Source organism: Choloepus didactylus, chromosome 1 (genome assembly GCF_015220235.1).
Source record: "Choloepus didactylus isolate mChoDid1 chromosome 1, mChoDid1.pri, whole genome shotgun sequence".
In the NCBI taxonomy this organism is placed as follows: Eukaryota; Metazoa; Chordata; class Mammalia; order Pilosa; family Megalonychidae; genus Choloepus; species Choloepus didactylus.
The window spans coordinates 15,401,681-15,429,053 of NC_051307.1; the positions used below are offsets into that span (position 1 = coordinate 15,401,681).

The window sequence follows — 27,373 nt, forward strand, 5'->3', positions numbered from 1 at the left end:
TAAGTCTCTGTGCTCACACGATGACATAAGTCTTAGTGGTGGTGCCTGGACATACTAGGTTGCAATCAATTTGAGCTTTGTTGGATCAGCATAGGTAGTAAAGCTTGAGTCATTTAATTTTTAAACATAAATTGTGGCTATCAGTTTTAGTGTTATCCTAGTAATAATCTCACCACTTGTATACATTCCCAAATGCTTTCTTGAATGGTTAGGAAGGGATAAGAAGGGTTGGAGTTCTTGCTGGTTTACCGGGAACCACATGTGAACCACACATATTATTTCCCAGTGCAGCCTATAACCTGGGGGTTGGGTGGGAGGTGGGGGTGGGGGCTGAGGACTACTGCTCTAGGAGCGTTGCTGAATGTTATTGATATTAATGACCATGAGTCTTCAATAAAATGCTGTTATTTATTTTTTACCTTGTTTAAAACAACAAGGTAGTAAAGAGCACTTAAGAAGGATTTCCACTTAAAATGATAACAAAAGTTTAAAAGGTTAGAGAACCATAGAAAATTCACTTTTGTAATTGTTATCTGAAAATACCAAAGAGTATTTCTGGCTAATGTATTTTCCTTGGTGGTAGATCACCTAGAAGCTATCACTGGAGCTTCCCCTCCGTATGTACTCTGTGGAGGACTAAGGTTCCAACAGAGACCCCTCAGGGCTGGCAGCAAGATTGAAAAAAAGGCCAACTGGGGAGGGCACCAGGCTCCCACCCTGCTTCAGCCAGAGCAATTCTTCTCTCACTGTGTATTTGTGGGACTTACTATGTTTGGATGAGTAAAATTTTTTTCCTTGAAAAAGTTTGAAAACTAGGCCCCAGTCTGTTACCTAGAATGCTAAAAGTATTTAGAGTGATGACAAACTCTAAGGCTGTGCTAATAGGGTAGTGACTAGCCACATGTGGAGCCCAATGAAAGTCAAGCCTTAAAAGGAGAACTTTATAAAGTAGGGTGGGGATGTGTGTATGAAATCCTTTTTGAAAAAGGTTAGGTTATAAATAGATTATATATAAGGACCTAACAGAAATAGGACACAGATACTCAAAACACAAAACCAAAATGTGCTTCATTTTGATCACATGTCCCACAATCTCATTTTATAGCCCTGTCTTCTGATCCCTAGCATATAAATGTAAATGAACTGGTTTACTTTTGGTACCTTTTAATTTCATAACATTAAATTAATGTTCCAGAAGCACCGTTTTTAAATTTATACTTTATTTAGTACTCAACAAGCTAATACAGTTATTTCTTTTTCTGTTAGGAATCAATCTTTGCACTTGCATCTCAAGCACTACGGTGTGAATTGTGATGACTGGTTATTACGTCTCATGTGTGGAGGAGTAGAAATCAGGACAATTTATGCTGCTCATAAACAGGCAAAGGCTTGCCTCATTTCAAGACTGAGCTGTGAACGAGCTGGGACCAGGTTTAATGTCCGGGGAACAAATGATGATGGACATGTTGCTAATTTTGTAGAAACAGAACAGGTATATAGTATTTTCTGTTGTATTATATGACAGGCACAGAAAATAGTAGAACAACATATTTTATTTGACTCAGAACTCGTTTTTGACAATTGTAATGACATTTTATGATTGTTCTGGCTACTTATCGGCCTTAAGAAAGGATTCCCCTAGAACAAACTTATTTAGATCTGGCTTTTCAAATAAGTGGCAGGATATTCAGGAATCAACATGGCATAATCAGTGCCTTATGTTTTGGTATTGGATTAAAAATCCTCAATTATAGAGCTAGACAACTTAAGAAAGGGGTTTTTTTTGTTTTTTTTTTTTAAATGAAATTCAACTTTGGAACTTTTGTGAAATTCAAACCCCAATTCTTGATGGTAGATATGTATGCCATCTAAAATTAAAAGTTAAGACATTTTTGGCTATGAAACTATATAATTGTAAATTCAGGCTTAGACTTTTATGTTTTTTGAGAGCCACCACATTCCCCCCTCCCAGCCCAACTCAGTTCTCCAAATTAGTTTTTGAAAACTATAAGAAGCTAAAGAAAAAAATAAAATATAAAAGAACAAGTATAAAATATTTAGGTTTAAGAGGAATTCCTTTTTAAAAGTTGTAATTCTTATGCTTATACTTTTACTTTTCTTTTTTCTTTTTTTTTTTGGTTACAATATGTAGAAGAACTATCACTAAGTGGAAAAAAAATTAAACTTTTTAGTGGCCTGTTTTGGATATTTTGATTAGGGTAATTTGTGTATGAGATTGTTTATAAAATATGACTAGTGGGCAACTGATTTTAGTAAATTTCTTCTTCTAATTCAGAGGTAATAACTTATTTGTGGAAATATTTAATATATTATTTTTCTTTAGGTTGTATACTTAGATGACTCTGTTTCTTCCTTCATACAAATCCGGGGATCTGTTCCGTTGTTCTGGGAGCAACCAGGTTTGCAAGTATGTGCTTGACTTTCAGTTTTTATTTTCTTTTTTTCTTGAAAATTTTCCATATTTTCTAAACTTTCAGCATAGTTCATTGGATAATTGTACTGTCCCATCTAATAATATTAGCTAGACTCTCTCAGTACAGAGTTCCTAGAATTGTCTTAGATATTTTTCCCTTTAATATTCTTTCAAATGTCCATAGAAATTCAGATGCTGTTTTTAATATTACAGTTTTGATCTGTTTTTATAGCATATTTGTTTTCAGAATGTTTTCATATTTGTTAATCTCAAATATATAAGATAGTATATTATATACTAAGATAAATATATATTATATATATATTTTAGTATATAATTTGGCCTCTTTAGGCAGAAGAATGTAGTTTTTAAAACAAAGACTCAGAACCATGCTTCTCAATAAGTCCTTGCTCTGCCCTTACCAGATGTGTGGTCTTTTTTTTTTTTTTTTTTTTTAAGTAATCAAGATAAATAATATTTTAATGCAATATTTAAAAAAACAAAAATTAATGCAAAAAATCCACAGTGAACAAAATATAAAAAAGTTTAAATAACACAACATCAGTACTGAGTCTAGTCTAGGATGTGAGGTCTGTGAGTTGCTTGGAGATCCCAGGGTGTGAGTTCTTTGAGATGTTTCAGTAATTTTTGTAAAAGCTGTAAGATATGGGTCAAATTTCATTTTATTTGAAAAAAAAACTTTTTATCTTCTAATGTATTTTTCGGTTCTAAAGTTTCCAGCTGGCTCTTTTTTTATATTCTGTTTCTCTGCTGAGAACTTCTGTCTTATCATTCATTTGAAGAGTGTCTACCTTTACATCATGGAACTTGGTTGGCATAACTTCTTTTTTTTTTTTTTTTTTAATTGTCTTTTTTTTTCCTTATCTTCATTTTATTGAGATATATTCACATACCATGCAGTCATACAAAACAAATCGTACTTTCGATTGTTCACAGTACCATTACGTAGTTGTACATTCATCACCTAAATCAATCCCTGACATCTTCATTAGCACACACACAAAAATAACAAGAATAATAATTAGAGTGAAAAAGAGCAATTGAAGTAAAAAAGAACACTGGGTACCTTTGTCTGTTTGTTCCCTTCCCCTATTTTTCTACTCATCCATCCATAAACTAGACAAAGTGGAGTGTGGTCCTTATGGCTTTCCCAATCCCATTGTCACCCCTCATAAGCTACATTTTTATACAACTGTCTTCGAGATTCATGGGTTCTGGGTTGTAGTTTGATAGTTTCAGGTATCCACCACCAGCTACCCCAATTCTTTAGAACCTAAAAAGGGTTGTCTAAAGTGTGCGTAAGAGTGCCCACCAGAGTGACCTCTCGGCTCCTTTTGGAATCTCTCTGCTACTGAAGCTTATTTCATTTCCTTTCACATCCCCCTTTTGGTCAAGAAGATGTTCTCTGTCCCATGATGCCAGGTCTACATTCCTCCCCGGGAGTCATATTCCACGTTGCCAGGGAGATTCACTCCCCTGAGTGGCTGATCCCACGTAGGGGGGAGGGCAGTGATTTCACCTTTCAAGTTGGCTTAGCTAGAGAGACAGGGCCACATCTGAGCAACAAAGAGGCATTCGGGAGGAGGCTCTTAGGCACAATTATAGTGAGGCCTGCGGTCGCAGTTGATTTGTCTGGGGGGGGGGGCAGCCGGTTGCTGAACCCTCGGCTCTCGGCGTTGCTCGGAGGGTACCGGCGGCGGGGGCTCTTTCCCGGAGGCGAGGGCGAGGCGGGGGACTGGGCCCGGTCCCCGGCGGAGGCGTGCAAGGTGTGGAGGGCGGCGAGAAGGAACACGCAGGACACGGTTCTTTGAGGGTGAAGAAGCCAAGAGAGTTTATTAGGGGTGAGCACAGGTTATATAGGCTGGCATAGAGGGCGGGGGTTGTTACAAGTCAATACTGAGGGGATAACGGCTAGGATTGGTTCTGAGAGGGTGCGGAGGTTAGGATTGGTTTTAAGAGAGCACGGAGGGGGGGCAAGATGGCAGACTGGTGAGCTGTATGTTTTAGTTACTCCTCCAGGAAAGTAGGTAAAAAGCCAGGAACTGCGTGGACTGGACACCACAGAGCAATCTGTCTTTGGGCATACTTCATACAACACTCATGAAAACGTGGAACTGCTGAGATCAGCGAAATCTGTAAGTTTTTGCGGCCAGGGGACCCGCGCCCCTCCCTGCCAGGCTCAGTCCCGGGGGAGGAGGGGCTGTCAGCTCCGGGAAGGAGAAGGGAGAATTGCAGTGGCTGCTCTTATCGGAAACTCATTCTACTGATTCAAACTCCAACCATAGATAGACTGAGACCAGACACCAGAGACTCTGAGAGCAGCCAGCCCAGCAGAGAGGAGACAGACATAGAAAAAAAACAACACGAAAAACTCCCAAATAAAAGCAGAGGATTTTTCGAGTTCTGGTGAACACAGAAAGGGGAAGGGCGGAGATCAGGCCTTGAGGCGCATATGCAAATCCCAAAGCAAAGCTGATCTCTCTGCCCTGTGCACCTTTCCTTAATGGCCCTGGTTGCTTTGTCTATTAGCATTTCAATAACCCATTAGATCTCTGAGGAGGGCCGTTTTTTTTTTTTTTTTTTTTTTTAAATCCTTTTTGCTTTTTCTAAAACAATTACTCTAAGAAGCTCTATACAGAAAGCTTCAAAGAATTGAAATTTGGGCACGTCAAGTCAAGAGCAGAACTAAGAGAGCTCTGAGACAAAAGGCAATATTCCAGTGGCTGAGAAAATTCACTAAACAACACAACTTCCCAAGAAAAGGGGGGTGTCCGCTCACAGCCACCATCCTGGTGGACAGGAAACACTCCTGCCCATCGCCAGCCCCATAGCCCAGAGCTGCCCCAGACAACCCAGTGTGACGGAAGTGCTTCAAATAACAGGCAAACACCACAAAACTGGGCGTGGACATTAGCCTTCCCTGCAGCCTCAGCTGAATGTCCCAGAGCTGGGAAGGGGGAGCAGTGTGAATTAACAGAGCCCCATTCAGCCATCATTTGAGCAGACTGGGAGCCTCCCAACACAGCCCAGCAGCCCAGAACTGCCCTGGGGGGACGGCACTCACCTGTGACATAGCACAGTCATCCCTCAACAGAGGACCCGGGGTGCACAGCCTGGAAGAGGGGCCCACTTGCAAGTCTCAGGAGCCATACGCCAATACCAAAGACTTGTGGGTCAGTGGCAGAGACAAACTGTGGCAGGACTGAACTGAAGGATTAGACTATTGCAGCAGCTTTAAAACTCTAGGATCATCAGGGAGATTTGATTGTTAGGGCCACCCCCCCTCCCCGACTGCCCAGAAACACGCCCCACATACAGGGCAGGCAACACCAACTACACACGCAAGCTTGGTACACCAATTGGGCCCCACAAGACTCACTCCCCCACTCACCAAAAAGGCTAAGCAGGGGAGATCTGGCTTGTGGAGAACAGGTGGCTCGTGGACGCCACCTGCTGGTTAGTTAGAGAAAGTGTACTCCACGAAGCTGTAGATCTGATAAATTAGAGATAAGGACTTCAACTGGTCTACAAACCCTAAAAGAACCCTATCAAGTTCAGCAAATGCCACGAGGCCAAAAACAATAGAAAATTATAAAGCATATGAAAAAACCAGACGATATGGATAACCCAAGCCCAAGCACCCAAATCAAAAGACCAGAAGAGACACACCACCTAGAGCAGCTACTCAAAGAACTAAAGATGAACAATGAGACCCTAGTACGGGATATGAAGGAAATCAAGAAGACCCTAGAAGAGCATAAAGAAGACATTGCAAGACTAAATAAAAAATGGATGATCTTATGGAAATTAAAGAAACTGTTGACCAAATTAAAAAGATTCTGGACACTCATAGTACAAGACTAGAGGAAGTTGAACAACGAATCAGTGACCTGGAAGATGACAGAATGGAAAATGAAAGCATAAAAGAAAGAATGGGGAAAAAAATTGAAAAAATCGAAATGGACCTCAGGGATATGATAGATAATATGAAACGTCCGAATATAAGACTCATTGGTGTCCCAGAAGGGGAAGAAAAGGGTAAAGGTCTAGGAAGAGTATTCAAAGAAATTGTTGGGGAAAACTTCCCAAATCTTCTAAACAACATAAATACACAAATCATAAATGCTCAGCGAACTCCAAATAGAATAAATCCAAAAAAACCCACTCCGAGACATATACTGATCACACTGTCAAACATAGAAGAGAAGGAGCAAGTTCTGAAAGCAGCAAGAGAAAAGCAATTCACCACATACAAAGGAAACAGCATAAGACTAAGTAGTGACTACTCAGCAGCCACCATGGAGGCAAGAAGGCAGTGGCACGATATATTTAAAATTCTGAGTGAGAGGAATTTCCAGCCAAGAATACTTTATCCAGCAAAGCTCTCCTTCAAATTTGAGGGAGAGCTTAAATTTTTCACAGACAAAGAAATGCTGAGAGAATTTGCTAACAAGAGACCTGCCCTACTGGAGATACTAAAGGGAGCCCTACAGACAGAGAAACAAAGACAGGACAGAGAGACCTGGAGAAAGGTTCAGTACTAAAGAGATTCGGTATGGGTACAATAAAGGATATTAATAGAGAGAGGGAAAAATATGGCAAACATAATCCAAAGGATAAGATGGCCAATTCAAGAAATGCCTTCACGGTTTTAACGTTGAATGTAAATGGATTAAACTCCCCAATTAAAAGATATAGATTCGCAGAATGGATCAAAAAAATGAACCATCAATATGTTGCATACAAGAGACTCATCTTAGACACAGGGACACAAAGAAACTGAAAGTGAAAGGATGGAAAAAAATATTTCATGCAAGCTACAGCCAAAAGAAAGCAGGTGTAGCAATATTAATCTCAGATAAAATAGACTTCAAATGCAGGGATGTTTTGAGAGACAAAGAAGGCCACTACATACTAATAAAAGGGGCAATTCAGCAAGAAGAAATAACAATCGTAAATGTCTATGCACCCAATCAAGGTGCCACAAAATACGTGAGAGAAACATTGGCAAAACTAAAGGAAGCAATTGATGTTTCCACAATAATTGTGGGAGACTTCAACACATCACTCTCTCCTATAGATAGATCAACCAGACAGAAGACCAATAAGGAAATTGAAAACCTAAACAATCTGATAAATGAATTAGATTTAACAGACATCTACAGGACATTACATCCCAAATCACCAGGATACACATACTTTTCTAGTGCTCACGGAACTTTCTCCAGAATAGATCATATGCTGGGACATAAAACAAGCCTCAATAAATTTAAAAAGATTGAAATTATTCAAAGCACATTCTCTGACCACAATGGAATACAATTAGAAGTCAATAACTATCAGAGACTTAGAAAATTCACAAATACCTGGAGGTTAAACAACACACTCCTAAACAATCAGTGGGTTAAAGAAGAAATAGCAAGAGAAATTGCTAAATATATAGAGACGAATGAAAATGAGAACACAACATACCAAAACCTATGGGATGCAGCAAAAGCAGTGCTAAGGGGGAAATTTATAGCACTAAACGCATATATTAAAAAGGAAGAAAGAGCCAAAATCAAAGAACTAATGGATCAACTGAAGAAGCTAGAAAATGAACAGCAAACCAATCCTAAACCAAGTACAAGAAAAGAAATAACAAGGATTAAAGCAGAAATAAATGACATAGAGAACAAAAAAACAATAGAAAGGATAAATATCACCAAAAGTTGGTTCTTTGAGAAGATCAACAAGATTGACAAGCCCCTAGCTAGACTGACAAAATCAAAAAGAGAGAAGACCCATATAAACAAAATAATGAATGAAAAAGGTGACATAACTGCAGATCCTGAAGAAATTAAAAAAATTATAAGAGGATATTATGAACAACTGTATGGCAACAAACTGGATAATGTAGAAGAAATGGACAATTTCCTGGAAACATATGAACAACCTAGACTGACCAGAGAAGAAATAGAAGACCTCAACCAACCCATCACAAGCAAAGAGATCCAATCAGTCATCAAAAATCTTCCCACAAATAAATGCCCAGGGCCAGATGGCTTCACAGGGGAATTCTACCAAACTTTCCAGAAAGAACTGACACCAATCTTACTCAAACTCTTTCAAAACATTGAAAAAAATGGAACACTACCTAACTCATTTTATGAAGCTAACATCAATCTAATACCAAAACCAGGCAAAGATGCTACAAAAAAGGAAAACTACCGGCCAATCTCCCTAATGAATATAGATGCAAAAATCCTCAACAAAATACTTGCAAATCGAATCCAAAGACACATTAAAAAAATCATACACCATGACCAAGTGGGGTTCATTCCAGGCATGCAAGGATGGTTCAACATAAGAAAAACAATCAATGTATTACAACACATTAAAAACTCGAAAGGGAAAAATCAATTGATCATCTCAATAGATGCTGAAAAAGCATTTGACAAAATCCAACATCCCTTTTTGATAAAAACACTTCAAAAGGTAGGAATTGAAGGAAACTTCCTCAACATGATAAAGAGCATATATGAAAAACCCACAGCCAGCATAGTACTCAATGGTGAGAGACTGAAAGCCTTCCCTCTAAGATCAGGAACAAGACAAGGATGCCCGCTGTCACCACTGTTATTCAACATTGTGCTGGAAGTGCTAGCCAGGGCAATCCGGCAAGACAAAGAAATAAAAGGCATCCAAATTGGAAAAGAAGAAGTAAAACTGTCATTGTTTGCAGATGATATGATCTTATATCTAGAAAACCCTGAGAAATCGACGATACACCTACTAGAGCTAATAAACAAATTTAGCAAAGTAGCAGGATACAAGATTAATGCACATAAGTCAGTAATGTTTCTATATGCTAGAAATGAACAAACTGAAGAGACACTCAAGAAAAAGATACCATTTTCAATAGCAACAAAAAAAATCAAGTACCTAGGAATAAACTTAACCAAAGATGTAAAAGACCTATACAAAGAAAACTACATAACTCTACTAAAAGAAATAGAAGGGGACCTTAAAAGATGGAAAAATATTCCATGTTCATGGATAGGAAGACTACATGTCATTAAGATGTCAATTCTACCCAAACTCATCTACAGATTCAATGCAATCCCAATCAAAATTCCAACAACCTACTTTGCAGACTTGGAAAAGCTAGTTATCAAATTTATTTGGAAAGGGAAGATGCCTCGAATTGCTAAAGACACTCTAAAAAAGAAAAACGAAGTGGGAGGACTTACACTCCCTGACTTTGAAGCTTATTATAAAGCCACAGTTGCCAAAACAGCATGGTACTGGCACAAAGATAGACATATAGATCAATGGTATCGAATTGAGAATTCAGAGATAGACCCTCAGATCTATGGCCGACTGATCTTTGATAAGGCCCCCAAAGTCACCAAACTGAGCCATAATGTTCTTTTCAACAAATGGGGCTGGGAGAGTTGGATATCTATATCCAAAAGAATGAAAGAGGACCCCTATCTCACCCCCTACACAAAAATTAACTCAAAATGGACCAAAGATCTCAATATAAAAGAAAGTACCATAAAACTCCTAGAAGATAATGTAGGAAAACATCTTCAAGACCTTGTATTAGGAGGCCACTTCCTAGACTTTACACCCAAAGCACAAGCAACAAAAGAGAAAATAGATAAATGGGAACTCCTCAAGCTTAGAAGTTTCTGCACCTCAAAGGAATTTCTCAAAAAGGTAAAGAGGCAGCCAACTCAATGGGAAAAAATTTTTGGAAACCATGTATCTGACAAAAGACTGATATCTTGCATATACAAAGAAATCCTACAACTCAATGACAATAGTACAGACAGCCCAATTATAAAATGGGCAAAAGATATGAAAAGACAGTTCTCTGAAGAGGAAATACAAATGGCCAAGAAACACATGAAAAAATGTTCAGCTTCACTAGCTATTAGAGAGATGCAAATTAAGACCACAATGAGATACCATCTAACACCGGTTAGAATGGCTGCCATTAAACAAACAGGAAACTACAAATGCTGGAGGGGATGTGGAGAAATTGGAACTCTTATTCATTGTTGGTGGGACTGTATAATGGTTCAGCCACTCTGGAAGTCAGTCTGGCAGTTCCTTAGAAAACTAGATATAGAGCTACCATTCGATCCAGCGATTGCACTTCTCGGTATATACCCGGAAGATCGGAAAGCAGTGACACGAACAGATATCTGCACGCCAATGTTCATAGCAGCATTATTCACAATTGCCAAGAGATGGAAACAACCCAAATGTCCTTCAACAGATGAGTGGATAAATAAAATGTGGTATATACACACGATGGAATACTACGCGGCAGTAAGAAGGAACGATCTGGTGAAACATATGACAACATGGATGAACCTTGAAGACATAATGCTGAGCGAAATAAGCCAGGCACAAAAAGAGAAATATTATATGCTACCACTAATGTGAACTTTGAAAAATGTAAAACAAATGGTTTATAATGTAGAACGTAGGGGAACTAGCAGTAGAGAGCAATTAAGGAAGGGGGAACAATAATCCAAGAAGAACAGATAAGCTATTTAACGTTCTGGGGATGCCCAGAAATGACTATGGTCTGTTAATTTCTGATGGATGTAGTAGGAACAAGTTCACTGAAATGTTGCTATATTATGTAACTTTCTTGGGGTAAAGTAGGAACATGTTGGAAGTTAAGCAGTTATCTTAGGTTAGTTGTCTTTTTCTTACTCCCTTGTTATGGTCTCTTTGAAATGTTCTTTTATTGTATGTTTGTTTTCTTTTTAACTTTTTTTTGCATACAGTTGATTTAAAAAAGAAGGGAAAGTTAAAAAAAAAAAAAAAAGAAAAAAGACAAACAAGGAAAAAAAAAAAAAAGATGTAGTGCCCCCTTGAGGAGCCTGTGGAGAATGCAGGGGTATTTGCCTACCCCACCTTCATGGTTGCTAACATGACCACAGACATAGGGGACTGGTGGTTTGATGGGTTGAGCCCTCTACCATAAGTTTTACCCTTGGGAAGACGGTTGCTGCAAAGGACAGGCTAGGCCTCCCTGTATTTGTGCCTAAGAGTCTCCTCCTGAATGCCTCTTTGTTGCTCAGATGTGGCCCTCTCTCTCTGGCTAAGCCAACTTGAAAGGTGAAATCACTGCCCTCCCCCCTACGTGGGATCAGACACCCAGGGAAGTGAATCTCCCTGGCAACGTGGAATATGACTCCCGGGGAGGAATGTAGACCCGGCATCGTGGGATGGAGAACATCTTCTTGACCAAAAGGGGGATGTGAAAGGAAATGAAATAAGCTTCAGTGGCAGAGAGATTCCAAAACGAGCCGAGAGATCACTCTGGTGGGCACTCTTACGCACACTTTAGACAACCTTTTTTAGGTTCTAAAGAATTGGGGTAGCTGGTGGTGGATACCTGAAACTATTAAACTACAACCCAGAACCCATGAATCTCGAAGACAGTTGTATAAAAATGTAGCTTATGAGGGGTGACAGTGGGATTGGGAATGCCATAAGGACCAAACTCCACTTTGTCTAGTTTATGGATGGATGTGTAGAAAAGTAGGGGAAGCAAACAAACAGACAAAGGTACCCAGTGTTCTTTTTTACTTCAATTGCTCTTTTTCACTCTAATAATTATTCTTGTTATTTTTGTGTGTGTGCTAATGAAGGTGTCAGGGATTGATTTAGGTGATGAATGTACAACTATGTAATGGTACTGTAAACAATCGAAAGTACAATCTGTTTTGTATGACTGCGTGGTATGTGAATATATCTCAATAAAATGATGATTAAAAAAAAAAAAAAGAGAGAGCACGGAGGTTGTTTGAAAAGGGGCGGGAGTTGCTCTGGCAACGGTGTTTGGCAACAATGTATGCACACTGGTGGTGATGGGAGTTGCACTGGCAACGGGGAGTGTCCGGGCAAGATAAGGGGGTGGGGAAAAGGCGGTTCCCTCCGGCAAGCCTCCCCTAACGGTGGTATTTTGGGTGAGGAAATGGGGCCTGCCTCCGGCCTCACTTTCCCAGGCCTGGGGGGCTGTGGAGGGCGCTGTCGCCCGTGCCCACCACCCTCCCCAGGGGCGGATCCGGTCCCCTGGCCCAGGCCCGCCAAGTTGAAGCACGTAATCAGTGTCCCGCATTTCCCCCTTCTTTTCTAATTGAAGGAAGAAGCTTACCGGAGAGGCCCGCTAAGGGATGAGGGAAGGGGGAGGCCGGGGAGGGGAAAAGGGGTAAACGGTGGCTCAGCGAGGTTGGAGCTTGACGTTGGTGTAGTGCCCGGGCGCTCGACAGGGGCCTCGCTGCTTGCAGGATGGACGAGGGTGGCGACGCTGCGGAGGGTTAGCTTCTTCAGTGGAGGCAAGTTGTTGATATTGGACTTGCACAAATGATGAGAGGACAGCATTGGTATTGGCCTGGCTTGTAGCAAGTTGGCGAAGTCTGCGGATAACCCAGGGTCCTAGGGTGAGAGCTAGAATAATTATTAGTAGGGGGCCTATGAGGGGGAGGAGGTAAGGGAGGAGGGAGGTAAAGATGTGGGACCAATAGTTGGCGGCTTCACGGTCCCTTTTGCGCTGTTCTAGTCCCTCTCGGACTTTCTTTAGGCTGTCTTCGGCGAGACCTGTGGAATTGGCATAGACACAGCATTCTTCTCCTAGAGCGGCGCAAAGGCCTCCTTCTTTGAGGAGAAGAAGGTCGAGACCTCGGCGGTTTTGGAGCACTACCTCAGAGAGGGAGTTAACAGAATTTTTAAGATGGGAAATAGCGTCTTGTAGGTGACGAATGTCCTCGTCAACAGCCGCCCAGAGGTGAGTTAGGGCGGAACCTTGACTGGCTAACGCAGCGATTCCGGTGCCAGCGCCTGCAAGACCTAGGAGGGTGGCGACCGTGAGGGCGGTGATGGGCTCTCGCTTTTGCAGAGGGGCAGGAGCTGCAGTTCTTTCCAGGCGGAGGAAGAAGTCTTCCTCGCTGTTGTATAGGACCCTAGGGATAAGGACAATTAGGAGGCAAGTTTCATTAGTTGTATTGAGGGTTTGCACGTTAAGGCAGGGGGTAAGTCCTGTAGAGGAGCAGAGCCATTGGGAGGAGTTGTGGGGAATAAGAAACTTGGCAGAGCTGCTGGGAGATGAGTAGTTGGCACAAGCTGTGAGTTTGGGAGAGTTACTTGAGCGAGGGCGGATGCACTTTCCTGTAAAGGAGACTGAATGAAAGGTTAGGGGGACGGCAGAGGTATTCCAATTGCATTTCGAGGGGCTGTCCTCTGTGTTTTCTGAAAAGGAGAGGTTGGAGGCAACTGGCTCATACAGGGGGGAGGAAGTGGAGAGGCAAAGCCAACAAGAGGAGGGAAGATTGGGGTTGGAGGAATTCACTGAGGTGAAGGCTGCTTGGATAAGGTCGAGGAGGGGAGAGGAGTAACGAGAGGGGGGCAGAAGAGGTTGGGGTGGTGGTGTTGGCGATGCGTTGTTTGCAGCTGAGGTGCGGCTGGTTGGAGCTGAGGTGCGGCTGGAGGACTGTGGAAAAAGGGGGTTCACTCGGACTGGGGTCCAGGCCCAGGTGTACTGTTGTCATCTGGTGCACCAGGTTGCGGAGACGACGGCGTTCTCGTCTCGTTAGACGCGTGGTTGCTGGTGGCTGGCCGGATTGCCCTTCCTGGGATCCAGATTGGTTGTGCTGCATCATCTGGGAAAACACAAGCAAACCTGCGCCCCTGGGCGAGGAGTGGGGAGGGACCTTTCCAGGCATTATTCTCTGGGTCCTTCCAGTAAACCATCGGGGCCTGGGTGGGCCTATACGAGGGCCCCCAATGTTTATGTAGGGGCGAAAGCCCTTCCTTATTGAATGTGAGTAGATTAAGGTGAATAAGGGCTGCTATGATAAGGTCCCCTGTAGTTGCCTGGGGGAGCATTGCCCTTTCTTTTTCAATTTGTGTTTTTAAGCGGCGATGGACTGCTTCCACAATGGCTTGCCCCTGTGGATTATAGGGGATGCCAAAATGATGGGTGATGTTATATAACTGAAGAAAGGCCGCAAAGGAGGCACTGCGATAGGCAGGCCCATTGTCCGTTTTTAGGTCCCAGGGGACTCCCATGAAGAGAATTCCTTGTCTTAGGGCCTTGATACAGTGTTTGGCCGTTTCCCCGGCAAGGGAGACTGCATAACACATGGCCGAGAAGGTGTCAATTATTACATGCACATATTTGAGGCGTTCAAAGGACGGAACATGAGTTACATCCATTTGCCATCTAGAATTGGGTTTTAGGCCTCGTGGGTTGACTCCCTGAGGTTGCAGGGGGCCAAGCGGCGCAAAGGGCGCACAAGTTGCACAATTGTGGACAAGATGTTTACAGGTATCTAGGGGGAGGCCACATAAATGTAACGACGTAGCCGAAAAGTGAAACCTGGAATGCAATAACTTGGCCTGGTTAACAGCATCCCCTGGAGGGGCTGCCGTGTGGGTTAGCATAGCTTGGGTATTCTGAGTTGAGACCGCTTGGTCTACTATACTATTGCCATTAGCCAGGGGCCCCGGAAGGCCTGAGTGACTACGAATGTGGCTAATGAACTAAGGATCCTGTCGATGCTCCAGGATGCTTCTGAGGTTAGAAAGTGCTTTATCAATGGCCGAGTTTCCCGGGAAAAAGGTGGAAAACGCGAGGACTCGGCAGACCTGATACGTGTAGAGGCTGTCGGTGAAAATGTTTACTGGGTGGTTACAGTGGGTGTTTAGCGCGTAAGACACTGCCAAGATTTCCCCCACTTGGACTGAGTGAAGGTTGACATAGCTAAATAGGTGGGGTTTTGGGTGGTCCTGAGAATAAGAGAGGAAGGCGAAACGGGTCTTGGAGGCGTCAGTAAAGACGGTAGTGGCACCCGGGATGGGTGCAGAGGAGGGGAAAGGATGGAAGGGGCTGCGGAAGGGAAGCTTGGCGAGCCCCTGTAACAGTCGATGGCTAGGATAGTGGCAGCTGAATTCCCTCTGAAATCCTTCTAAGAGGATTTGCATGTTCGGGTTATCACGTATGAGCAGGCGGGTTTGGTCTGCGTCCAGGGGCCAAACAATTTTTTCCGGCGGCACTCCAAATACATGAACAGCCAGGGTGACTAGATCTGAAGCTAGGCTGATCCAGAGCCGCACTGCGGGGCAAATTTTCCTAAGCCAGCTTTTAGCAGGGTGCACCCAAAGTAGAGGGCCTTCCTGCCATAGGCAGCCCATGGGTGTTCCGGGCGTAGGAAGGATGAGTGCTATAAGATTGCCCTCTCTAGTGCTGAACCTGTTGAGACAGCAGGCGGCGAGCGCCTTGTTAATAGCGGCAATGGCTTCCTTTGCCTCCTGGGTGAGCTTAATGCGCCGGGAGATTGCTAGCGGCGGGGCTTCAGGGACACTCAGCAGCATAAAGAGTGGTTGGAGCTGCGCGGTGGTGATTGGCAACGCAGAGCGGAGCCAATTGATCTGGCCACAGAGTTGTTGGAGCTCAGTGATAGTGACCCGATCCGGAATGTCTAGCTGGGGAGCGGACGGGGCAATGGTTTTATCAATACTAAACCCTAAGAAGGCGAATGGTGGCACAATTTGAACTTTATCGGGCTGAATTGTAAAGCCGAGGTCAGCTAAATTAGTGGTGAGGTCTTTAAGGAGTAGAGGAAGTGCCTCGGCGTCCTCAGAGGCCACCAAGATGTCATCCATGTAATGGATGAGCATGGCCCGCTTTCGCAGGGGGGCCACTGCGTGATTAACATACATTTGGCAGATGGCCGGACTGTTACGCATCCCTTGAGGGAGGACTTTCCATTGATACCTACTAGCCGCGCCCGCGTGATTGGGGACGGGGACTGTAAAGGCAAAGCGCGGGCGGTCTCGCTCATGTAGCGGGATGGAAAAGAAACAGTCTTTGATGTCAATGGTGGCTACATGATAATGGGCCGGGATGGCCACCGGATGGGGGAGGCCAGGCTGCGGGGAACCCATGGGAAGAATTGATCTCCCGCAGATCATGGAGGAGTTTAAATTTCCAGAGGGCCTGGCACGGGAGTAGGGGTAGGGGCAGCGTTGCCCCAAGGGTTGCCTTGAGGTGTAGAAGGCAGCCAGGGGTTGTTAGTCGGCAGGGTGGGAGGACCAGCGGCAGCTGCCAGTAGCGGCTCCGAGGGGGAGCTTGTCGAAGGGGGAGGCGGAAGTGGGAGGCCCCAAGCGTCGCAAGATGGCGGCGCGGTAGGCGTGGCTAAGACACAAGATGGCGGACTAGCTCCACCCTGTGAAAGGGCGGGGTCTAAGGCATAAGATGGCGGACTAGCTCTGCCCTGTGAAAGGGCGGGGTCTAAGGCATAAGATGGCGGACTAGCTCCGCCCTGTGAAAGGGCGGGGCCTAAGGCATAAGATGGCGGACTAGCTCCGCCCTGTGAAAGGGCGGGGTAAAGCGCATGCGGTTTCCGGCCTGGCTTAGGGCTGACGTCATCACTAGAGCACTTCCTCCCCTCAGTAGAAGAAGAAGGAGGAAGTTCGCCATTTTGGAGCAGTCTGGGGGGGCGGTTGCAAAGAGGTACACGGCGCCAAACAAAGAAAGAAACATACAAAGGACTACAGCAAAGTAATGGAGGGGAAGAGGGAGAGCTTTAGGAGGAATGGGGGTCATAGAAGAAAAGGACGAGAGGCAGACGGAAGAATGGGTAGTGGGGAAGGGAGGAGCGGCTCCGGAGCGGCGAGGGAGAGGCGGCCCCTGACGCGGAGCGGCGAGGGAGAGGCGGCTCCGGGAGCGGCGAGGGAGAGGCGGCCCTTACCTTGCAGGCGAGGAGAAGGGGAGCTGGAGAGGCGTCCGGGCGAGCGGGTGGCGTCACTGGACCGCTGCGTGGAGAGGACGTCCAATTGCAGGTGCCCCACGTTGGGCGCCAGTTGCGGTCGCAGTTGATTTGTCTGGGGGGGGGGCGGCCGGTTGCTGAACCCTCGGCTCTCGGCGTTGCTCGGAGGGTACCGGCGGCGGGGGCTCTTTCCCGGAGGCGAGGGCGAGGCGGGGGACTGGGCCCGGTCCCCGGCGGAGGCGTGCAAGGTGTGGAGGGCGGTGAGAAGGAACACGCAGGACACGGTTCTTTGAGGGTGAAGAAGCCAAGAGAGTTTATTAGGGGTGAGCACAGGTTATATAGGCTGGCATAGAGGGCGGGGGTTGTTACAAGTCAATACTGAGGGGATAACGGCTAGGATTGGTTCTGAGAGGGTGCGGAGGTTAGGATTGGTTTTAAGAGAGCACGGAGGTTGTTTGAAAAGGGGCGGGAGTTGCTCTGGCAACGGTGTTTGGCAACAATGTATGCGCACTGGTGGTGATGGGAGTTGCACTGGCAACGGGGAGTGTCCGGGCAAGATAAGGGGGTGGGGAAAAGGCGGTTCCCTCCGGCAAGCCTCCCCTAACGGTGGTATTTTGGGTGAGGAAATGGGGCCTGCCTCCGGCCTCACTTTCCCAGGCCTGGGGGGCTGTGGAGGGCGCTGTCGCCCGTGCCCACCACCCTCCCCAGGGGCGGATCCGGTCCCCTGGCCCAGGCCCGCCAAGTTGAAGCACGTAATCAGTGTCCCGCACAGGCCTAGCCTCTCCTTTGCAGCAACCGTCTTCCCAAGGGTAAAACCTACAGTAGAGGGCTCAGCCCATCAAACCACCAGTCCCCTATGTCTGTGGTCATGTTAGCAACCATCGAGGTGGGGTAGGTGAATACCCCTGCATTCTCCACCAGCTCCTCAAGGGGGCACTACATATTTTTTTCCTTGTTTTTGTTTTTTTTTTTTAACTTTCCCTTCTTTTTTAAATCAACTGTATGAAAAAAAAGTTAAAAAGAAAACAAACATACAATAAAAGAACATTTCAAAGAGACCATAACAAGGGAGTAAGAAAAAGACAACTAACCTAAGATAACTGCTTAACTTCCAACATGTTCCTACTTTACCCCAAGAAAGTTACCTAATATAGCAACATTTCTGTGAACTTGTTCCTACTATATCCATCAGAAATTAACAGACCATAGTCATTCCTGGGCATCCCCAGAACGTTAAATGGCTTATCTGTTCTTCTTGGATTATTGTTCCCCCTTCCTTAATTGCTCTCTATTGCTAGTTCCCCTACATTCTACATTATAAACCATTTGTTTTACATTTTTCAAAGTTCACATTAGTGGTAGCATATAATATTTCTCTTTTTGTGCCTGGCTTATTTCGCTCAGCATTATGTCTTCAAGGTTCATCCATGTTGTCATATGTTTCACGAGATCGTTCCTTCTTACTGCCGCGTAGTATTCCATCGTGTGTATATACCACATTTTATTTATCCACTCATCTGTTGAAGGACATTTGGGTTGTTTCCATCTCTTGGCAATTGTGAATAATGCTGCTATGAACATTGGCATGCAGATATCTGTTCGTGTCACTGCTTTCCGATCTTCCGGGTATATACCGAGAAGTGCAATCGCTGGATCGAATGGTAACTCTATATCTAGTTTTCTAAGGAACTGCCACACTGACTTCCAGAGTGGCTGAACCATTATACAGTCCCACCAACAATGAATAAGAGTTCCAATTTCTCCACATCCCCTCCAGCATTTGTAGTTTCCTATTTGTTTAATGGCAGCCATTCTGATCGGTGTTAGATGGTATCTCATTGTGGTCTTAATTTGCATCTCTCTAATAGCTAGTGAAGCTGAACATTTTTTCATGTGTTTCTTGGCCATTTATATTTCCTCTTCAGAGAACTGTCTCTTCATATCTTTTGCCCATTTTATAATTGGGCTGTCTGTACTATTGTCATTGAGTTGTAGGATTTCTTCATATATGCAAGATATCAGTCTTTTGTCAGATACATGGTTTCCAAAAATTTTTTCCCATTGAGTTGGCTGCCTCTTTACCTTTTTTGAGAAATTCCTTTGAGATGTAGAAACTTCTAAGCTTCAGGAATTCCCATTTATCTATTTTTTCTTTTGTTGCTTGTGCTTTGGGTGTAGTCTAGGAAGTGGCCGCCTAATACAAGGTCTTGAAGATGTTTTCCTACATTATCTTCTAGGAGTTTTATGGTACTTTCTTTTATATTGAGATCTTTCGTCCATTTTGAGTTAATTTTTGTGTAGGGGCTGAGGTAGGGGTCCTCTTTCATTCTTTTGGATATGGATATCCAACTCTCCCAGCCCCATTTGTTGAAAAGACCATTATGACTCAGTTCAGTGATTTTGGGGGCCTTATCAAAGATCAGTCGGCCATAGATCTGAGGGGTCTATCTCTGAATTCTCAATTCGATTCCATTGATCTGTACGTCTATCTTTGTGCCAGTACCATGCTGTTTTGGCAACTGTGGCTTTATAATAAGCTTCAAAGTCAGGGAGTGAAAGTCCTCCCACTTCGTTTTTTTTTTTAATCATCATTTTATTGAGATATATTCACATACCACGAGTCATACAAAACAAATTGTACTTTCGATTGTTTACAGTACCATTACATAGTTGTACATTCATCACCTAAATCAATCCCTGACACCTTCATTAGCACACACACAAAAATAACAAGAATAATAATTAGAGTGAAAAAGAGCAATTGAAGTAAAAAAGAACACTGGGTACCTTTGTCTGTTTGTTTCCTTCCCCTACTTTTCTACACATCCATCCATAAACTAGACAAAGTGGAGTTTGGTCCTTATGGCATTCCCAATCCCATTGTCACCCCTCATAAGCTACATTTTTATACAACTGTCTTCGAGATTCATGGGTTCTGGGTTGTAGTTTAATAGTTTCAGGTATCCACCACCAGCTACCCCAATTCTTTAGAACCTAAAAAAGGTTGTCTAAAGTGTGCGTAAGAGTGCCCACCAGAGTGACCTCTCGGCTCGTTTTGGAATCTCTCTGTCACTGAAGCTTATTTCATTTCCTTTCACATCCCCCTTTTGGTCAAGAAGATGTTCTCCATCCCACGATGCCGGGTCTACATTCCTCCCCGGGAGTCATATTCCACGTTGCCAGGGAGATTCACTTCCCTGGGTGTCTGATCCCACGTAGGGGGGAGGGCAGTGATTTCACCTTTCAAGTTGGCTTAGCCAGAGAGAGAGGGCCACATCTGAGCAACAAAGAGGCATTCAGGAGGAGACTCTTAGGCACAAATACAGGGAGGCCTAGCCTGTCCTTTGCAGCAACCATCTTCCCAAGGGTAAAACTTATGGTAGAGGGCTCAACCCATCAAACCACCAGTCCCCTATGTCTGTGGTCATGTTAGCAACCATGGAGGTGGGGTAGGCGAATACCCCTGCATTCTCCACAGGCTCCTCAAGGGGGCACTACATCTTTTTTTTTTTTTTCCTTGTTTGTCTTTTTTCTTTTTTTTTTTTTTTAACTTTCCCTTCTTTTTTAAATCAACTGTATGCAAAAAAAAGTTAAAAAGAAAACAAACATACAATAAAAGAACATTTCAAAGAGACCATAACAAGGGAGTAAGAAAAAGACAACTAACCTAAGATAACTGCTTAACTTCCAACATGTTCCTACTTTACCCCAAGAAAGTTACATAATATAGCAACATTTCAGTGAACTTGTTCCTACTACATCCATCAGAAATTAACAGACCATAGTCATTTCTGGGCATCCCCAGAACGTTAAATAGCTTATCTGTTCTTCTTGGATTATTGTTCCCCCTTCCTTAATTGCTCTCTACTGCTAGTTCCCCTACATTCTACATTATAAACCATTTGTTTTACATTTTTCAAAGTTCACATTAGTGGTAGCATATAATATTTCTCTTTTTGTGCCTGGCTTATTTCGCTCAGCATTATGTCTTCAAGGTTCATCCATGTTGTCATATGTTTCACCAGATCGTTCCTTCTTACTGCCGCGTAGTATTCCATCGTGTGTATATACCACATTTTATTTATCCACTCATCTGTTGAAGGACATTTGGGTTGTTTCCATCTCTTGGCAATTGTGAATAATGCTGCTATGAACATTGGCGTGCAGATATCTGTTCGTGTCACTGCTTTCCGATCTTCCGGGTATATACCGAGAAGTGCAATCGCTGGATCGAATGGTAGCTCTATATCTAGTTTTCTAAGGAACTGCCAGACTGACTTCCAGAGTGGCTGAACCATTATACAGTCCCACCAACAATGAATAAGAGTTCCAATTTCTCCACATCCCCTCCAGCATTTGTAGTTTCCTGTTTGTTTAATGGCAGCCATTCTAACCGGTGTTAGATGGTATCTCATTGTGGTCTTAATTTGCATCTCTCTAATAGCTAGTGAAGCTGAACATTTTTTCATGTGTTTCTTGGCCATTTGTATTTCCTCTTCAGAGAACTGTCTCTTCATATCTTTTGCCCATTTTATAATTGGGCTGTCTGTACTATTGTCATTGAATTGTAGGATTTCTTTGTATATGCAAGATATCAGTCTTTTGTCAGATACATGGTTTCCAAAAATTTTTTCCCATTGAGTTGGCTGCCTCTTTACCTTTTTGAGAAATTCCTTTGAGGTGCAGAAACTTCTAAGCTTGAGGAGTTCCCATTTATCTATTTTCTCTTTTGTTGCTTGTGCTTTGGGTGTAAAGTCTAGGAAGTGGCCTCCTAATACAAGGTCTTGAAGATGTTTTCCTACATTATCTTCTAGGAGTTTTATGGTACTTTCTTTTATATTGAGATCTTTGGTCCATTTTGAGTTAATTTTTGTGTAGGGGGTGAGGTAGGGGTCCTCTTTCATTCTTTTGGATATGGATATCCAACTCTCCCAGCCCCATTTGTTGAAAAGACCGTTATGGCTCAGTTCGGTGACTTTGGGGGCCTTATCAAAGATCAGTCGGCCATAGATCTGAGGGTCTATCTCTGAATTCTCAATTCGATTCCATTGATCTATATGTCTATCTTTGTGCCAGTACCATGCTGTTTTGGCAACTGTGGCTTTATAATAAGCTTCAAAGTCAGGGAGTGTAAGTCCTCCCACTTCGTTTTTCCTTTTTAGAGTGTCTTTAGCAATTCGAGGCATCTTCCCTTTCCAAATAAATTTGATAACTAGCTTTTCCAAGTCTGCAAAGTAGGTTGTTGGAATTTTGATTGGGATTGCATTGAATCTGTAGATGAGTTTGGGTAGAATTGACATCTTAATGACATGTAGTCTTCCTATCCATGAACATGGAATATTTTTCCATCTTTTAAAGTCCCCTTCTATTTCTTTTAGTAGAGTTATGTAGTTTTCTTTGTATAGGTCTTTTACATCTTTGGTTAAGTTTATTCCTAGGTACTTGATTTTTTTAGTTGCTATTGAAAATGGTATCTTTTTCTTGAGTGTCTCTTCAGTTTGTTCATTTCTAGCATATAGAAACATTACTGACTTATGTGCATTAACCTTGTATCCCGCTACTTTGCTAAATTTGTTTATTAGCTCTAGTAGCTGTATCGTCGATTTCTCAGGGTTTTCTAGATATAAGATCATATCATCTGCAAACAATGACAGTTTTACTTCTTCTTTTCCAATTTGGATGCCTTTTATTTCTTTGTCTTGCCGGATTGCCCTGGCTAGCACTTCCAGCACAATGTTGAATAACAGTGGTGACAGCGGACATCCTTGTCTTGTTCCTGATCTTAGAGGGAAGGCTTTCAATCTCTCACCATTGAGTACTATGCTGGCTGTGGGTTTTTCATATATGCTCTTTATCATGTTGAGGAAGTTTCCTTCAATTCCTACCTTTTGAAGTGTTTTTATCAAAAACGGATGTTGGATTTTGTCAGATGCTTTTTCAGCATCTATTGAGATGATCAATTGATTTTTCCCTTTTGACTTGTTAATGTATTGTAATACATTGATTGATTTTCTTATGTTGAACCATCCTTGCATGCCTGGAATGAACCCCACTTGGTCATGGTGTATGATTTTTTTAATGTGTCTTTGGATTCGATTTGCAAGTATTTTGTTGAGGATTTTTGCATCTATATTCATTAGGGAGATTGGCTGGTAGTTTTCCTTTTTTGTAGCATCTTTGCCTGGTTTTGGTATTAGATTGATGTTAGCTTCATAAAATGAGTTAGGTAGTGTTCCATTTTCTTCAATGTTTTGAAAGAGTTTGAGTAAGATTGGTGTCAGTTCTTTCTGGAAAGTTTGGTAGAATTCCCCTGTGAAGCCATCTGGCCCTGGGCATTTATTTGTGGGAAGATTTTTGATGACTGATTGGATCTCTTTGCTTGTGATGGGTTGGTTGAGGTCTTCTATTTCTTCTCTGGTCAGTCTAGGTTGTTCATATGTTTCCAGGAAATTGTCCATTTCTTCTACATTGTCCAGTTTGTTGCCATACAGTTGTTCATAATATCCTCTTATAATTTTTTTAATTTCTTTAGGATCTGCAGTTATGTCACCTTTTTCATTCATTATTTTGTTTATATGGGTCTTCTCTCTTTTTTTTTATTTTGTCAGTCTAGCTAGGGGCTTGTCAATCTTGTTGATCTTCTCAAAGAACTAACTTTTGGTGATATTTATCCTCTCTATTGTTTTTTTGTTCTCTATGTCATTTATTTCTGCTTTAATCCTTGTTATTTCTTTTCTTCTACTTGGTTTAGGATTGGTTTGCTGTTCATTTTCTAGCTTCTTCAGTTGATCCATTAGTTCTTTGATTTTGGCTCTTTCTTCCTTTTTAATATATGCGTTTAGTGCTATAAATTTCCCCCTCAGCACTGCTTTTGCTGCATCCCATAGGTTTTGGTATGTTGTGTTCTCATTTTCATTCGTCTCTATATATTTAGCAATTTCTCTTGCTATTTCTTCTTTAACCCACTGATTGTTTAGGAGTGTGTTGTTTAACCTCCAGGTATTTGTGAATTTTCTAAGTCTCTGATGGTTATTGACTTCTAATTGTATTCCATTGTGGTCAGAGAATGTGCTTTGAATAATTTCAATCTTTTTAAATTTATTGAGGCTTGTTTTATGTCCAAGCATATGATCTTTTCTCGAGAAAGTTCCATGAGCACTAGAAAAGTATGTGTATCCTGGTCATTTGGGATGTGATGTCCTGTATATGTCTGTTAAATCTAATTCATTTATCAGATTGTTTAGGTTTTCAATTTCCTTATTGGTCTTCTGTCTGGTTGATCTATCTATAGGCAAGAGTGATGTGTTGAAGTCTCCCACAATTATTGTGGAAACATCAATTGCTTCCTTTAGTTTTGCCAGTGTTTCTCTCATGTATTTTGTGGCACCTTGATTGGGTGCATAGACATTTACGATTGTTATTTCTTCTTGTTGAATTGCCCCTTTGATTAGTATGTAGTGGCCTTCTTTGTCTCTCAAAACATCCCTGCATTTGAAGTCTATTTTATCTGAGATTAATATTGCTACACCTGCTTTCTTTTGGCTGTAGCTTGCATGAAATATTTTTTTCCATCCTTTCACTTTCAGTTTCTTTGTGTCCCTGTGTCTAAGATGAGTCTCTTGTATGCAACATATTGGTGGTTCATTTTTTTTGATCCATTCTGCGAATCTATATCTTTTAATTGGGGAGTTTAATCCATTTACATTGAACGTTATAACTGTGAAGGCATTTCTTGAATCAGTCATCTTGTCCTTTGGTTTATGTTTGTCATATTTTTCCCCTCTCTCTATTAATATCCTTTATTGTACCCATACCGAATCTCTTTAGTACTGAACCTTTCTCCAAGTCTCTCTGTCCTATCTTTGTTTCTCTGTCTGTAGGGCTCTCTTTAGTATCTCCAGTAGGGCAGGTCTCTTGTTTGCAAATTTTCTCAGCATTTGTTTGTCTGTGAAAAATTTAAGCTCTCCCTCAAATTTGAAGGAGAGCTTTGCTGGATAAAGTATTCTTGGCTGGAAATTTTTCTCACTCAGAATTTTAAATATATCGTGCCACTGCTTTCTTGCCTCCATGATGGCTGCTGAGTAGTCACTACTTAGTCTTATGCTGTTTCCTTTGTATGTGGTGAATTGCTTTTCTCTTGCTGCTTTCAGAACTTGCTCCTTCTCTTCCGTGTTTGACAGTGTGATCAGAATATGTCTCGGAGTGGGTTTATTTGGATTTATTCTATTTGGAGTTCACTGAGCATTTATGATTTGTGTATTTATATTGTGTAGAATGTTTGGGAAGTTTTCTCCAACAATTCCTTTGAATACCCTTTCTAGACCTTTACCCTTCTCTTCCCCTTCTGGGACACCAGTGAGTCTTAAGTTTGGACATTTTATTTTATCTGTCATATCCCTGAGATCCATTTCAATTTTTTTTATTTTTTTCCCCATTCTTTCTTTTGTTCTTTCATTTTCCGTTCTGTGGTCCTCGAGGATGCTGAGTCATTGTTCAGCTTCCTCTAGTCTTGTACTATGAGTATCCAGAATCTTTTTAATTTGGTCAACAGTTTATTTCCATAAGATCTTCTATTTTTTATTTACTCTTGCAAGTTCTTCTTTATGCTCTTCTAGGGTCTTCTTCATGTCTTTATGTCCTGTGCCATGGTGTTGTTGTTTGTCTTTAGTTCTTTGATTAATTGCTCCAAGTACTGTGTCTCCTCTGATCTTTTGATTTCGGTGTTTGGGTTTGGGTTATCCATATCGCCTGGTTTTTTCATATGCTTTAAAATTTTCTGTTGCTTTTGGCCTCTTGGCATTTGCTTTACTTGATAGGGTTCTTTCAGAATATGAAAAACAGCAATTTCTAATTTGTCAGATCTACAGCTTGGTGGCATACACTTTCTCTAACTAAGCAGCAGATGGTGTCTGCGAGTCACCTATTCCCCTCAAGTCAGCTCTCCCCAACTTTGTCTTTGTGGTGTGTGGGGGTCTGATTCTTGTGGAGTTCAGTTGGTGTACCAAGTTTGGGTGTGTAGTTGGTGCTGTCCGCCTTCAATGAGGGGCATGCGTCTGAGCAGTTAGGGAGGCAGAGCAGCTGTAATAATCAAACCTCCCAGGTGTTCCCAGAGATTTAAGGCTGTTGCAAGAGTCTAAGCCTTCATTTCAGTCTTGCCACAGATTGTCTCTGCCGCTGACCCACAAGTCCTTGGTATTGGTGTAGGGTCCCTGGGATTTCCGAGCGGGTCCCCCTTCTCAGCCGTGTTCTTCCAGGACCTCTGCTGAGGGAAGGCTGTGCCACGTCACAAGTGCACTCCAGCCCTCCAGGGAAGCCCTGGGCCACCAGGCCATGCAGAGGCGTTCCCAGTCTGCTGTAAAGATGGCTGAATGGGGCGTGTTAATTTCCCCCTTTTCACACAGCTCCGCATTCCCAGCTCCAGGACAGTTAGCTGTGGGTGCACTAAAGGCCACTGTCCACGGCCGATACTGTGACGTGTGCACGGTGCTGTGGGAAACACTCCCCGTCACACTGGGGCCATTGGCGCGGCTCTGGGGTGCGGCTCCGGCCCTGGGCAGGAGCATCCCCAGCCCCCCGGGACACAAGGGACGCGGTTTCTTTCTCCTTTTGGCTATCCTCTGCCCTCCTGGCTCTTAGACAATTAGCAGCAGGTGTGGGAAGGGCTATCTTCCACGCCAGATATTGAGGCATTGGCACAGCCCGTTCCTGCTGCACTTCACTGTGCGGTTCTCGCCGCCATATCTACAGCTGCTCCCAGGTTTTTGTTTTTTTTTTTCTTTTTTTTTTTTTTTAGAAAGAACTAGTCCATCTCTGAACGCCAACCCACGGTTTCCCCACACCGCAGTGTGGCTGCTGGAATTTCAGCTGGCTCACTCACTCATTTCAGAACGCAGACTCCCGGTTTCACCAAATGCATGGTCCCTGTGGATTTAGCAGACCTTGTCCAGCTGGTGCATCGCTGGAACTGGTGTTCTGGGTCACTTTCTGGCTTTTATCTAGTATTTTTCACGGAGGTGTTTTTTTGCCCTGTCTCACCTAGCCACCATCTTAGGTTCTCCTCGATTTTTAGAAATAAAAATACCAAGCCCATATGTTAATTTTCCCACAGAAGGCAAAGAAGGACTTTTGACTTGTGTGGTTG

The 27,373-nt window shown here is 42.9% G+C and overlaps 1 protein-coding gene across 1 annotated transcript in view; it reads left to right on the top strand.

Annotated features, from left to right (window-relative positions):
- Positions 1–27,373, top strand: part of SYNJ1 (synaptojanin 1) — a 121,440-nt gene that overhangs the window by 31,495 nt on the left and 62,572 nt on the right. Inside the window, 2 exon segments of the mRNA XM_037832529.1 lie at positions 1,267–1,492; positions 2,345–2,428. Of these exon segments, the coding sequence (XP_037688457.1) occupies positions 1,267–1,492; positions 2,345–2,428 (310 nt within the window).